Here is a 13311-nt window from a genome sequence, read left to right on the forward strand (position 1 = left end):
AAAAAACACCACCACTCCATGAAATTAATCAAAATATGTAAATAGTGGGGTTTGGTAATAAGAAGCATTAAGAGTTACTAGTATGGTGTCAATGATGCAAGTCACACATTACTCAAACCATTCCCACATTTACTCTTCCTCTTTGGCATTTATTTGCCTGCTTGGATATCATAAAGATAAGCACAGCAGGGCTATATCGGAATGAAAAAGCAAGTCTGCAGCATCAGTAAAATACTAAGACAGTCTAATTATAAACTGGGGACATCATGAAAATGCTGCCCTATCAGTTCCTCTAACCTAGGTTGGGGAGGTGTCAGAACTGCAGCAAACTAGAGTATCTGTGGAGTATCACAACACCAACAGTCTCTAGCATCTGAATATCCTTCATCTACAGTGCTGTAACTACTACTCTACACTAGGTATTTCTGATTAGTTAAGTGTGGGAATGCACAGTCTTCAAAAAAACGTAGGCACCATACTTTTCTTCCTCAATCCTGACAGCAAGCTGACATATATTTAGCATACACTCACTCTTCCTCTACCTTTATCTTTTCATGTACTCTGTCTCTGCTTATGGAAACGCATGTAAGCCATCCGCTCCTGTGTTTAACAACCTTAATCAAAGTGCAAATAACTCCGCTACACAGCACCGTTTAAAAACAGAAATGAATTACCTATTTAAAAGACTTCAAAAAGGAATTCCTGTTTATTTTAGAAATGTGTTCTTCAGCATCATTTAACAATAAATATTTCAGTACAGGCTTCCTCCCTAAGCACAGCCACACATCAACGTTTCTCCAAAACTCACTACTTTCTCTCACAGGACTGTTCCAAACCCCAAAGCACATTATGCTGATATCTTAATATCTGAAACTGGAGCTTAGCCTTAACTAACTAGTAAACAAATTCTCTCTCAGCATATATTCTCAAAGTCTGGGTATGACAGAAGCCTTTTGCCACAGATCCTATTCTTCCAATCCCTTCTCTAGCACGGAAAAACACTTCTTTGTCTAAAGACCACCAAATGTATGAGAATTAAACTAGCTCAGGCACCAGAACCATCAGTCACCAAAATCCTCACCTCAGTACAGACTGTAAGAAAAAAAAAAAAGTGTTTAATGAACCTGAACAGAGCTGTATCTGTTCCATACTCAATTAGCTCACTAAAAACTGTCACACTAATTAAAGCATATAGATATACATATCTAAGTATATTGGGAAGGCCTAAAGGAATGTGAGTGAGGGATTTATACAGATCTCTCTGCTTGTCAAACCTACTCAGTTTTCTATCAAACAGAAGTGACAATGATTTTCCAAATGACTAAAGTGAATGTATCCAGAGATAGCCCTCTGTCAATCTTAAAACCATCCAGTGGGCCAGATCTGACTGCCATCTTCACCCTCTTCTAGGGCACATAGTAAGGGAAAATGGTGACAAGCAGAATGGCTGAGGTAGAGAAAGGACAGAACTGGAATGTAATTTGACTTCTGAACCCACAAATAGTTCTCTGATTTGCTCCACAAGAAACAACACAGGAATGAGATATACCATGAGAAAAATCATGCATTTAAATTACTAATGAAGAACTATATTTCATACCGCAGTCAGCTAGACTGCTTACAGTAACTACACAAAAGTAGCAATGAATGAGCTCTGATTTTTTGTGTAATGCTAACTAAAAATGAAAAAGTACTTTGAATGTTTACAAATGTCCTTTAAATGAAACAACCAAATGCACTCATTTATTCATTTGCATCATATTAGCAACAGCATGTCTATGGAATAGACTTATTTAACACTGACAGAAAATTAATGGATACAGGAAGGCACAACAGGAAAAATTCAAAAAGTCCATAAAAGAATAGATGTAAAATTAATTAAAAAGCCACTTCATATCTCTGTTTAAAAAACTTGTGTAAGGATATCTCAGACTATGCTAAATACTTTGGTCACATTATACAATACATTCTCTTCTTGCTTGAATGTACTGCAGGTTGTAACACAGTATTACGTTATGAAGCTCATAAACAAAAATATTAGCATTAAGATGGCAATACCTTACCCCAAGACAAATAATCTTATTGTTTTTCACAGCCCATGAAAAATTAGGTGATGTCTTCTTGATGACTATACATCCTTGTGATAAATGTGTGATAAACATTACAGCATTATCAGACTAACATTGTTTTTTTTAAAAACACAGTTTCTTTTTTAAACAGGGATCAGTGCTGTGTCTGGTTCTGTTCAACATCTTCATCAATGACACTGATGAGAGTGTGTGCTCAGGAAGTTTGCTGATGATACCAAACTGGGAGGCTTGGCTGATACACCTGAAGGCTGTGCGGCCATTCAGCGAGACTTGGACAGACTGGACAGACTGGGCAGAGAGGAACCTAATGAGGTTCAACAAGGATTAGTGCAGAGTCCTGCATCTGGGGAGGAAAAATAAACTGAACCAGTACAGGTTAGGAGGTGATCTGCTAGGGAGCAGCCCTGTGGAGAAGGACCTGGAAGTCCTTGTGAATAACAAATTATCCATGGGACAGCAATATGCCTTTGTGGCCAAGAGGACAAATGGGATCCTGGGGTACATTAAGAGGAGTGTGTCCAGCAGATCAAAGGAGGTTCAATGCCCTGGTGAGACCTAACCTTGAATATCGCATCCAGTTCTGGGCTCCCCAGTTCAAGAGGGACAGGGATCTACTGGAGAGAGTCCAATGGAGGGCTATGAGGATGATTAAGGGACTGGAGCATTGCCCTATGCGGAGAGGCTGAGAGCCCTGGGACTTTTTAGTCTGGAGAAGAGAAGACAGAGAGGGGATTTAATACATCTCTATAAATATCTGAGGGCTGGGTGTCAAGAGAGAAGGGACAGGCTGTTCTCAATTGCAGCTTGTGATAGGACAAGCGGTAATGGATATAAACTACGGCATAGGCGGTTCCACCTCAACATGAGGAACTTCTTCACTGTGAGGGTCACAGAGCACTGGAACAGGCTGCACAGAGAGGTTGTGGAGTCTCCTTCTCTGAAGACTTTCAAAACCCATCTGGATGCGTTCCTGTGCGACCTGTGCTAGATTCTATGGTCCTGCTCCAGCAAGGCAGTTGGACTTGATGACCTCTCCTGAGGTCCCTTCCAATCCCTAACATCCTGTGATCCTGTAAGTAAGAAATTTTGGGTTCTTATAAAAGCCCTTAACAGACATTAACTCCTGACTGTGTATAATCACTGTCATATTGTGTAATAACTGTACTATTCTACAAACAGTTTTCTGTTTAATTTTTTTGGTTGGTTGGTTGGGTTTTGTTTGGGGGTTTTTTGTCTTTTTTTGGTTGTTGTTTTTGTTTATTTTTTGTTTTGGTTTATTGTTGTTCTTGTTTATTTTTTTTAAGAATTATCACAGAATCATAGAACTGTCGGGGTTGGAAGGGACCTCCAAAGGTCATGTAGTCCAACATCCTCTGCAGTAAGCAGGGGCATCCTCAACTCAGTAAGGTTGCCCAGAGTCCTGTCGAGCCCCACCTTGAGTATCTCCAGGGATGGGGTCCCTATACCTCCCTGGGCAACAGCTGTGTATGGTAGCAAGGCACCTTAAATTCCCACTATATATAGCTTTACATGGCTTTGCCAAGTACTGCTGAAAGAAAATAACATGTAAAGCTGTGGCTGATGCGCAGTAACTAAGCAAACTATCATGCACTTTGATGAACATGAGTGGGGAGTGTTCTGTTAGGGAAATGGTAATTGCTCCCACAGAGCAAGAAGTGATGTAGGTAGCTTTTCATGTAGCAATTCTGTGAACATTTTCTTCTTTCCTCCGATACAAAAATGTCATGAAAAAAAATTAGGAAATACACCTGTGAAAATTCAGTGTAAAAGATGCACACCTAGCTTATAATCAATATGCTTAGCCTCTTCTTATTGTTGTGGCGGTGAAACTTTAAATAATGTAAGTAAGTTCATAAATACTTTTCTGAGAAATTTATTGGATGATGAGGATCTATCCAGCATAAATTCCATAATTTAAGAGCTCTCGTTACAATCATCTGCTACTTTTGCTTGAATTTTATGGAAGAGGACAAATGGAAGACACCCTGTTCCATATTATATCTAGGCATCTGGAAAATAAAGGATCTCCTTCTGGCAGATTAACTTTTAAAGTCCATGGGGAAAAAACCTTCTACAAAGATGCACCTTTAATGAATCCCTAAAGCAATATCATGCATCTTATCAGTACAACTTACACCGGCACCTCAAGTAAGATTAGATATAAGAGTCAAGGCACTTTTTACTGTGTCTACACGAACACGATTTTCTGATCTATAAAATTCATAAAGCATCCCATGAGGCCATACAGCATGAAGTACAGATTACAGTTCAGGCTACAAGCAGTAGGCTTAATCTGTAAACAAATTTCTTCCATAGCTAATATGTAAACAGCTTTGAAGAAGAGTTAAAATTAACCCAGAAATATCTAATCAGTTTATTCAATCAAGACACCCTCTTACTTGTTTAAATTTTGCTTGCAAAAAACAATCAAAAATATTTTGCATAAGAAGCAGTCCAATCTGTGCTCCAATTTCATTGAGAGTCCTGCCTAACTCAGCCATGATCTGGATATGACAAAAATAAAACTCTAGCATTAGTTTATGACAAATAGAGTTGTTTACAAATGCTGTGTGTAACAACACAAGGCTCAGCTGTGCTATGAACATGTATGTTACTGGTAGATAATAGTCAGGGCTCAAGAAGTTGCTGTGAACACTCACATATCAGTATGAGCAGCATTCCTTCCCAGTAATTCTCCTCCAGTAAAACCTTCCCAGTAGATTTTCCCCCACATACTAAAAAAAAATAAAAAATACCCAAACCAACCAGTTTAAAAACAAACAAACAAACAAACATAGTATAATCCCAGGTTATTTAATTTGGGATAAATTAACGAGGCAGGAATTACAAAAATATAGTTATCTTTATTTTTCCCGCAACACCCGCCCCCAAGTTATGTACAAAACTGATTAAAACTCATTTACAGGTTCTATTAGGTTGTGAATTCTACCAGGATGCTTGCGGGCAATTTAGTACAATTTAGAGGATTCAGAAAATGGAAAAGGCTGAGCCATAAATAGCTGTATCCCACTTATAAATCAAAGGCCAGCCAGGAACTGCTAGGGAAGTACGAGAATGCCGATTTACTCACAAGACTGAAGCAGGAATTTGAAGACTGTCCCTAGGTCTCTCTCTTCAAAGCAGGCTTCAGAAACTGCAGGTTTTGTAATCAAATTTGTGCGTAACATGGCTCAAATCCACAAAAAGGGGACCTGCCAGAAATGAAAGTGTCCGTAGACACGGCTGCCATGAGGGAAAACTCATGGAGTTAGCACTGTTTGAACAGTGCCAGGGAAAAACGTGGTTTCCGGGCAGGCAGGATCCGGGAAGAAGCTCGGTCAGGGTGCTGATTTCCCCAGTTTCACCACGAATCCAGAGTAGAGCGAGTAGAGTCCAAAATGAGCGCCCAAATGGCAGAGCCAAATGAGCAGTCCCCAGAAATGAGTGAGAGCCCTGACTGCTCTCTGCTCACCCTATTTAAGATATTCCTGGACAATTGTCCAGGCCAATATGTGAAGTACCCTGCTGATCATGTTTCCAAATCCCAGCGGACTTCCCCAGCGGTAAATACGAGTGAGGGACCTCCACCCTGGCAGCCAGAATGGGCGAAATTCCCTGTCCCCAGGGGGAGGGGAAGGCAATTTTGCACCTTTGTCTTCCCCCATTCAAACCTCTGCTGATGGAGGTGGGGGAAGGGGGGTTTGGAGCACCCTGCAACACAGTAGATCACCATCAACCTGTCATGAGCGACTTTCAATCTAACATTTACTGTGATAGATACGAAATTTATTTGTGACTCACTGATACCATAACTCGTGATATTTTGTGATACAGTTATACCTTGAACACTGCAGTATTAACTAATTGACTCCCCTTTTTAATACTTTGAGCTCCAAGAAAACCAAAATCCATCTCAAGCAACTAATTTAGTGAATCTCAGCCACCGATAAAATTTAGTTCCTTTAAATCCAAATCAGACACTTCAGTTTATGTTCATGGTAATGAAATTCAGATAAATTACCCTGTCTGCAGGACCACTGACTTCTGGCTGAAGAGCACACACAGCTGGATGCCTGTCAATCAGGCAGAACACAATTTCTGCATATAGGTTAATGACTGTTCCCCATCACCAACATATACGATTGCAGACACTAAGCCATAGATCTCAAAACAGCATTTCACCTGCCTAGAAACTTTCTAATAAAATCAAAGCTCATTTTTTCTGTCTGTATTACATTACATGATGTGAGCATTTGTAAAGGAGCCTATCTCTGTCCCTCTTGCTTCTCTATTGATGTAAAGTGACTTGGGCTCCATATTCACTTCTAATCTGACACCAAAAAAATCACTTCCATCTTTTCCTCACATCTCACTGCCACCATTACTCAGGCAGAAGGATTTGTGTATACACAACAGGAACTGAGTAGATCATGTAGTAAATTTTTTTCCTAAAAATGTTGCATTCTGACAAATGAATATGTTTTGTTATCAGAGGCATTTTATGTAACTATAGCCTTTATTTTTCTAGAAGAAAATCACAGATAAAGCTAATCAGTATGTTTCCTTCTATAAACAAAATGTAATCAAGTTATTCTTTTTGACTTGGTAAGTGTAGTTTTAAATCTGGTTCTGCTTACTTTCATCTAAAAATCTAAGAAAGTCATATTTGCCTAACTGCCTTTAACGTAATCAACATGGCTACCTTGAAGATCACAGTAAGCAAAAGGGAAGTAACAAGGAAGGCAGGAAGACCTGCTTGATGATAACTATAAAGCTGAATGATAATGACAGCATGACTATTGTTTGATACTTTTACCTTCACAGTTTAGGGGGATTTAGACACAGAAGTTTTAAAGTTTAAGAAAACAACAGACAAAATCACACTGTTGCAGTTATTCATGCTAAACACCACTAAGACTATCATATAATAGTTTGGGCTGGAAAGAACCTTTAAAGGTCATCTAGTCCAACCCCTCTGACCTTGAATGTTTCCAGGCATGGGGCATCTACCACCTCTCTAGGCAACCTGTTCCAGTGTCTCACTACATTAATTGTAAAAAAATTCATCCTTACATATAGTCTAAATCTACCCTATTTTAGTTTAAAACCATTACTTCTTGTCCTGTCAAAGCAGGCCTTGCTAAAAAAAAAAAAAAAACAAACCTATCTAGTGTCATCTGCAAACTTGCTGAAGGAGCACTCAATCCCACTGTCTATGTCATGATGAAGATATTAAACAGCACTGGTCCCATCATGAACCCCAGCCCTCTGAGGGACACCAGCTGTCATGCGTCTCTACCTGGACATTGAGCTGTTGACCACTACCATCTGCATGCAACCATCCAATCAATTTCTTATCCATCAAACAGTCCACCCATCAGATTAATCTCTCTCCAATGCAGAGATAAGGATGTTGTGGAGAATCATATCAAAGGTCTTACAGAAGTCCATAATGGACAACATTGGTAGCTCTTCCCTTGTCCACTCCGAGAGTCTTTCTTTACAACCTTTTTAAAAGTGGATGCATTGTTTCCCTTTTCCCAGTCACCATGGGCTTCACCTGACTGCCAGGCCTTTTCAAATACCATTGAAAGTGGCTTGGCAACTCCATCAGCCAAATCCCTCAGGACTCTGGGATGTATTTCATCAGGTTGCATAGACTTAGCTGGGGTCAGAGTGGCTGGAGATCAGCCAGGCAGAAAGGGACCTGGGGGTACTGGTTGACAGCTGAATGAACATATGCCAGCAGTGTGCCCAGGTGGCCAATGGCATCCTGGCCTGCATAAGAAATAGCAAAGCCAGCAGGATCAGGGAAGTCATTCTATACTCAACACTGGTTAGACCACACCTTGAGTAGTGTGTCCAGTTCTGGGCTCCTCAATTCAAGAAGGACATTGAGATACTTGAACGTGTCCAGAGAAGGGCAATGAGGCTGGTGAGAGCTCTCAAGCACAAGCCCTATGAGGAGATGTGGCACTTGGAGCCATAGCTTAGTTGTCAGGAGGTGTTAGGTATTAGGTAATAGATCGGACTTGATGATCTCTGAGGTCTTTCCCAACCTGGTTGATTCTGTGATTCTGTGACTTACGTATGTTCACTTTCCTCAGGTGGTCGCAAACCTAATCTCTTACAGTGGAAGGATTTTTGCCTCTCCAGACCTCATCATGTGGTCCATTCACTTGGGAGGCATGAGGAGAGAGCTTGTCAGTGAAGACTGATGCAAAAATGTTGTTGAATACTTCAGCCTTCTCACCTGCTTTGAACAGCTTGCCAGTCTTGCTCATCAGAGGGAGTGCACTTTCTTTGACCTTTCTTTTCTGGCTGACATATCCAAAGAAGCCCATTTTGTTATTCTTTACATCCGTTGCCAAGTTCATCTCCAGTCATGTCTTGGCCCTCCTGACCCCATCCTTACACAAATGGTCAGCATCCCTATACTCTCAGGGATACCTGTCCCTGCTTCCACCACCTGTGTGGTCCCTTCTTGCCCTTTAGCTTGATCAGCAGGTCTCAATTCAGCCACACCTGTCTCTTGCCTTTCTTGCCTGATTTCTTACACCTGAAGATGGAGAGCTCTTGTGTTTTATGGAAAGCTTCCTTAAATATTTGTAAGCTATGTTCTGCCTCTCAGTCCCTGAGGGCTGTTTACAAGTGGGTCCTATTGGCCAACTCTTTTAACAGCTGGATGTTTGTTTTCCTAAAATTCAGGGTCCCAACTTTGCTCTTTGTCTGACCCGTATCTCCCAGGACTGTGAACTCCACCAATGTAATCGCTGCAGCCCACGCTGCCTCCAATCTTGATGTCACCAATTAGCTTATTTGCATTAGTAATGCATCCTCAATGCATTCCAGAAGTCTCCTGGATTGCCTACAGCTCACCATGTTGCTTTTCCAGAACATGTCATGGTGGTTAAAGTTACCCAGCAAGGCAAGGACCTGCTCAGAGAGGTTGTGGAGTCTCCTTCTCTGGAAACTTTCAAAATCCACACAGAAAAATTCCTGTGCAACCTGATTTAGGTGAACCTGCTTTAGCAGGAGGGATGGACTAGATGACCTCCACAGGTCCCTTCCAATCCCTATCATTTTGTGATTCTGTTGGTGTCCAGCTATAGTTGAGAGTAAGAAGACTTCATCGGGTCCCATACAGGTGGCCTGTAGTAAACACCATCCAGATGTGGCTTGGTTTCTAATTTTCACCCACAAGCTTTCAACTTGATTGTGGCTATTCTTAAGGGATAGCTTTTCACACTCTATCCATTTCTTCATGTAGAGGGCAACACCTCAGTCTCTCTTCATCTGCCCCTTCAAAACAGCCTATACCTATAATCCAGTAGCAGGATTTTTCCCACCCAGCTTCAGTAACACCCATGGTGGCTTCCAGCTCCTTGTGTTTGCTGCCCATGCTGCATGCACTGATGCAGAGACACTTCAGCTGGGCTGCCAGCCATGTCATCTTCTCTGAGCAACACCTCTTAATTCATTTGAGGTACTTGCCCAGTGTTTCCCTGTTGGTTCCCATTAGCTCAGAAGCTTTCATTACTTTGCTTTTGTAGGTGGCTCAAAAATGTGGCTAAGGAGTACCACAAAAATCTATTTTCATGTCATCTCTTGCAAAAAAGGGAAACTTTGATCAACTGGTACCAAATTACACTTAGCAATATGAGATTATTGAGGTTGAAATGTTATCCAAAGCGTTCATTCAGTTTTGGCATCAAGATCCTTGATCCAGATGATAAACTGTATTTCAAACAAGCAGGGATTTCTTATAGTGATTTTGAGCACCTTAGAGCAAATCATCGTTTTCACAGGAAGACAGCTCTTTAAAAAAGTAGCATTTGCTTCTCATAATATCAAAGTATTTTTTTATTCTGTCTACAAAAAGTATTGTTGACTTTCTCACTTGATTCACAGCACCATTTTTCCAACTGCATTTGTGGATTATAACACTAGCTATCCTGCAGTCCTGCAGCTTGTAAACCACAACGAAAGCAGGAAATAGGTGGTCTATCGCTACCTACTTTCACTTTCTCATTAGGTTTATACCAACAAAAATCTACTACCACCTTAGTATCAGATACATGGTCATCACCACCAAAAATGTGGCACCACACAGGATTTTCTGTCCCTTTCCAATCATTTTGTTTTCCTACAATTCTGCAGGAAACAGTCATCTTTTAGGAAGCAGCAAAGCACACAGAGTAAAATCTGTATTTATTTCCTCATCCTCAGGGTAATCTCTTTCACAGTTTACCTGTTATATGCCAGATCAGTGTTGGAATTGCATAAATCTTATCTTTGCACACAATCTAAAAAAATGTAAGATCGTTACAAAATTTAAGACAACAACAGGCCAGCTCATAAGGAACAGTTTTCTGGGTCTAGTGATTGTGGGATTTACACCTAATGCAACCCAACAGAAATACCTGGAAAGTTCAACACACTGTTTTACAACCTCTGTGTTTTTATCTAAAATTGACCTACTGTGTGCTACAACTAGGAACTTTTAAAGATGGCATATCCAGTATTTTACCAAGTCTTACATCCTGCATGTCAAGAAGACCACATTACGTTCTCAAAACATACACTAATGTAACAGATATTGCAGGTTGGTGGAATTGTATTTGCAACTCAGAATGGGTAAACGGAATTTCCAAAACAAATGTTAATATATTCCAAAACAGAAATATCCAAAGGCTGAAGATACTAAAAGAAAAAAACAAATTGTTAGCCTCTTTTGCCTCAAAAAAATGGTGAAATGTAGTCATAAAATTATAGTCATCAAGTTTTACCAAATCTAGGTTTCCTTTTTAAATCTAAAAGTATGAACCAAGCTGTTTGAAGCTAAATATGAACTATAAATGAAAAGGACTTACCTTCCTGTCTGTTGTTTTTCCTTTTTAGCCATTTTTCCACAGTTTCCACACTTACGCTTTCTGACACAAATTCATCCAGTACCTGGGGGTGAAGAGAAAGATAGGCCTTCACTTTTTCATCTGTTAAACCTGAAAGAGAGAACATTGATTACATTATTGGTAAGAAATTCCTGACATGAAACAATACCTCAATGCCAATAACAATCAATATTCTTTTGAATTGAATACATGCTTATTTAACTTGCATCCTTGCAGACTGAATAATATCCAGTAAAAAAAAAAATGAGCTGGCTATACAGAAAACAGGAGAAACAAAGAATATCTGTGCAAGATACTGCATACAAAAAATCCCCTACAGCAGTATGCATAAACACTACCTGGGAGAAAGGGCTAGGAAGGCATTTATGACTATGATTATGAGTCTAAAATTACTTATCTCCAATATATGCAAGGTGATATATTAATCACAGAATCAACCAGGTTGGGAAAGACCTCAGAGATCATCAAGTCCAACCTATTACCTAACACCTGCTGACAACTAAGCCATGGCTTCAAGTGCCACATCCAATCTTTTTTTGAACACCTCCAGGGGTGGTGACTCCACCACTTCCCTGGGCAGCACATTCCAAAGGCCAATTACTCTTTCTGTGAAGAACTTTCTCCTCACCTTGAGCCTAAACTGCCCCTGGCACAGCTTGAGACTGTCCTCTTGTTCTGCCACTGGTTGCCTGGGAGAAGAGACCAACTCCTACCTGTCTACAACCTCCCCTCAGGTAGAGAGCAATAAGGTCTCCCCTGAGCCTCTTCTTCTCCAGGCTAAACAACCCCAGCTCCCTCAACCTCTCCTCATAGGGCTTGTGCTTGAGACCTCTCCCCAGCCTCATTGCCCTTCGCTGGACTTGTTCAAATATCTCAATGTCCTTCTTGAATTGAGGAGCCCAGAACTGGACACACTACTCAAGGTGTGGATTAACCAGTGCTGAGCACAGGGGCAGAATGACTTCCCTGCTCCTGCCGGCTACACTATTCCTGATGCAGGCCAGGATGCCATTGGCCTTCTTGGCCACCTGGGCACACTGCTGGCTCATGTTCAGCCTACTTGTCAGCCAGTACCCCCAGGTCCCCTTCTGCCTGGCTGCTCTCCAGCCACTCTGATCCCAGCCTATAGCGCTGCACGGGGAGCACTGTGTGTTTCATCATATTGATGAAGAAACGTTATAGAAGATGAAAGAAAAGCGAACTGGTATTTCTCATACAGAACATGGCAGCAAACGTAACAAAACTGTTACACAACACCAAAATCAAGTGCAATTTTTAAATACTGGAGTTACTTAAGTAACTTTAGAAATATAAACTGCTTCCACATGCATGCCTCCACGGTTTTAGTATTTCAGTCAACCAAAATAAAGTCATTGTATACAAATGGCCTTTACAACAAAAACTCCAGCACACATTTCTGAAAAACTAAAAGTCAGAATCTCAGATTCCTGACACAACCATAAATAAATTCCCAAATTAATAAAATTACAATCTGATCATACTTTTCACAACGTCCCCAAACAAAACCACTGGACATAGGGAGGTGATCCCAAGAGTGTTGAAGCTTTCCAAAGGAAGGCAGGAAAGAATCAAAGTGTTGAGAGACTGATCTCCAGCCTGCCCCAAAAGGAGCATGCATCCTGAGTACAAAAGCCTTAATGAGACCTGAGTGAATAAGTAATGACTCTAAATACACCTTCTTCTCTTGTATTGTGTGTAGGTAAATGTAGATTCTCCACAGAAAGCAGCCTGGGTTCAGTAGAGGAGAAAATCCTCTCCAAAGAATAGTGACCTTTTTTGGAGAGTATTCATGCTACCAAGTAAGATCAATTTTCCTACGTTATGCTTCACACAGTATCAGAGCATGCTGAAAACAGCTACAGCATAATGTAAATGCTAGTGAATGTCTGAAACTTTTCAGGTGTCTTACAAACATTTATTACGAAAGCCTTCAGGAAGGAGTATCACAAACCAACAACTCCCACACAGAGTGCCAACCACACAATCCATTCTCCCCACACCAGCTGCACTACACACAGCCTAAACTTGGTTTAAAATATCCTTTCTCTTAATCCATACAGGCAGCGTTTCTTGGTGGATATGAGAAGCTTTCCCACTTTTGCACTTTGTTTTTCCCACAACTTTCCCACTTACAAACAAAAATCTCCAGATCTTAACCCCTTGATTTAAGAGAGCTAAGTGAGAATTCTGATTTTCATTAGAAAAGATTTTTCGTAAACCAGTAAGAGGAAGAGATGATAGGCAAGTGGTAGAAAAAACAACAAAGC

At 40.6% G+C, this 13311-nt stretch overlaps 1 protein-coding gene across 1 annotated transcript in view; it reads right to left on the reverse strand.

Annotated features, from left to right (window-relative positions):
* Positions 1 to 13311, reverse strand: part of PDE10A (phosphodiesterase 10A) — a 180965-nt gene that overhangs the window by 95364 nt on the left and 72290 nt on the right. Inside the window, exon 2 of the mRNA XM_054399026.1 lies at positions 10985 to 11113. Coding sequence (XP_054255001.1) covers positions 10985 to 11113 — 129 coding nt within the window. The remainder of the gene's footprint in view (positions 1 to 10984; positions 11114 to 13311) is intronic.

The sequence above is a fragment of the Indicator indicator genome, chromosome 2 (assembly GCF_027791375.1).
Source record: "Indicator indicator isolate 239-I01 chromosome 2, UM_Iind_1.1, whole genome shotgun sequence".
Taxonomy (NCBI): Eukaryota; Metazoa; Chordata; class Aves; order Piciformes; family Indicatoridae; genus Indicator; species Indicator indicator.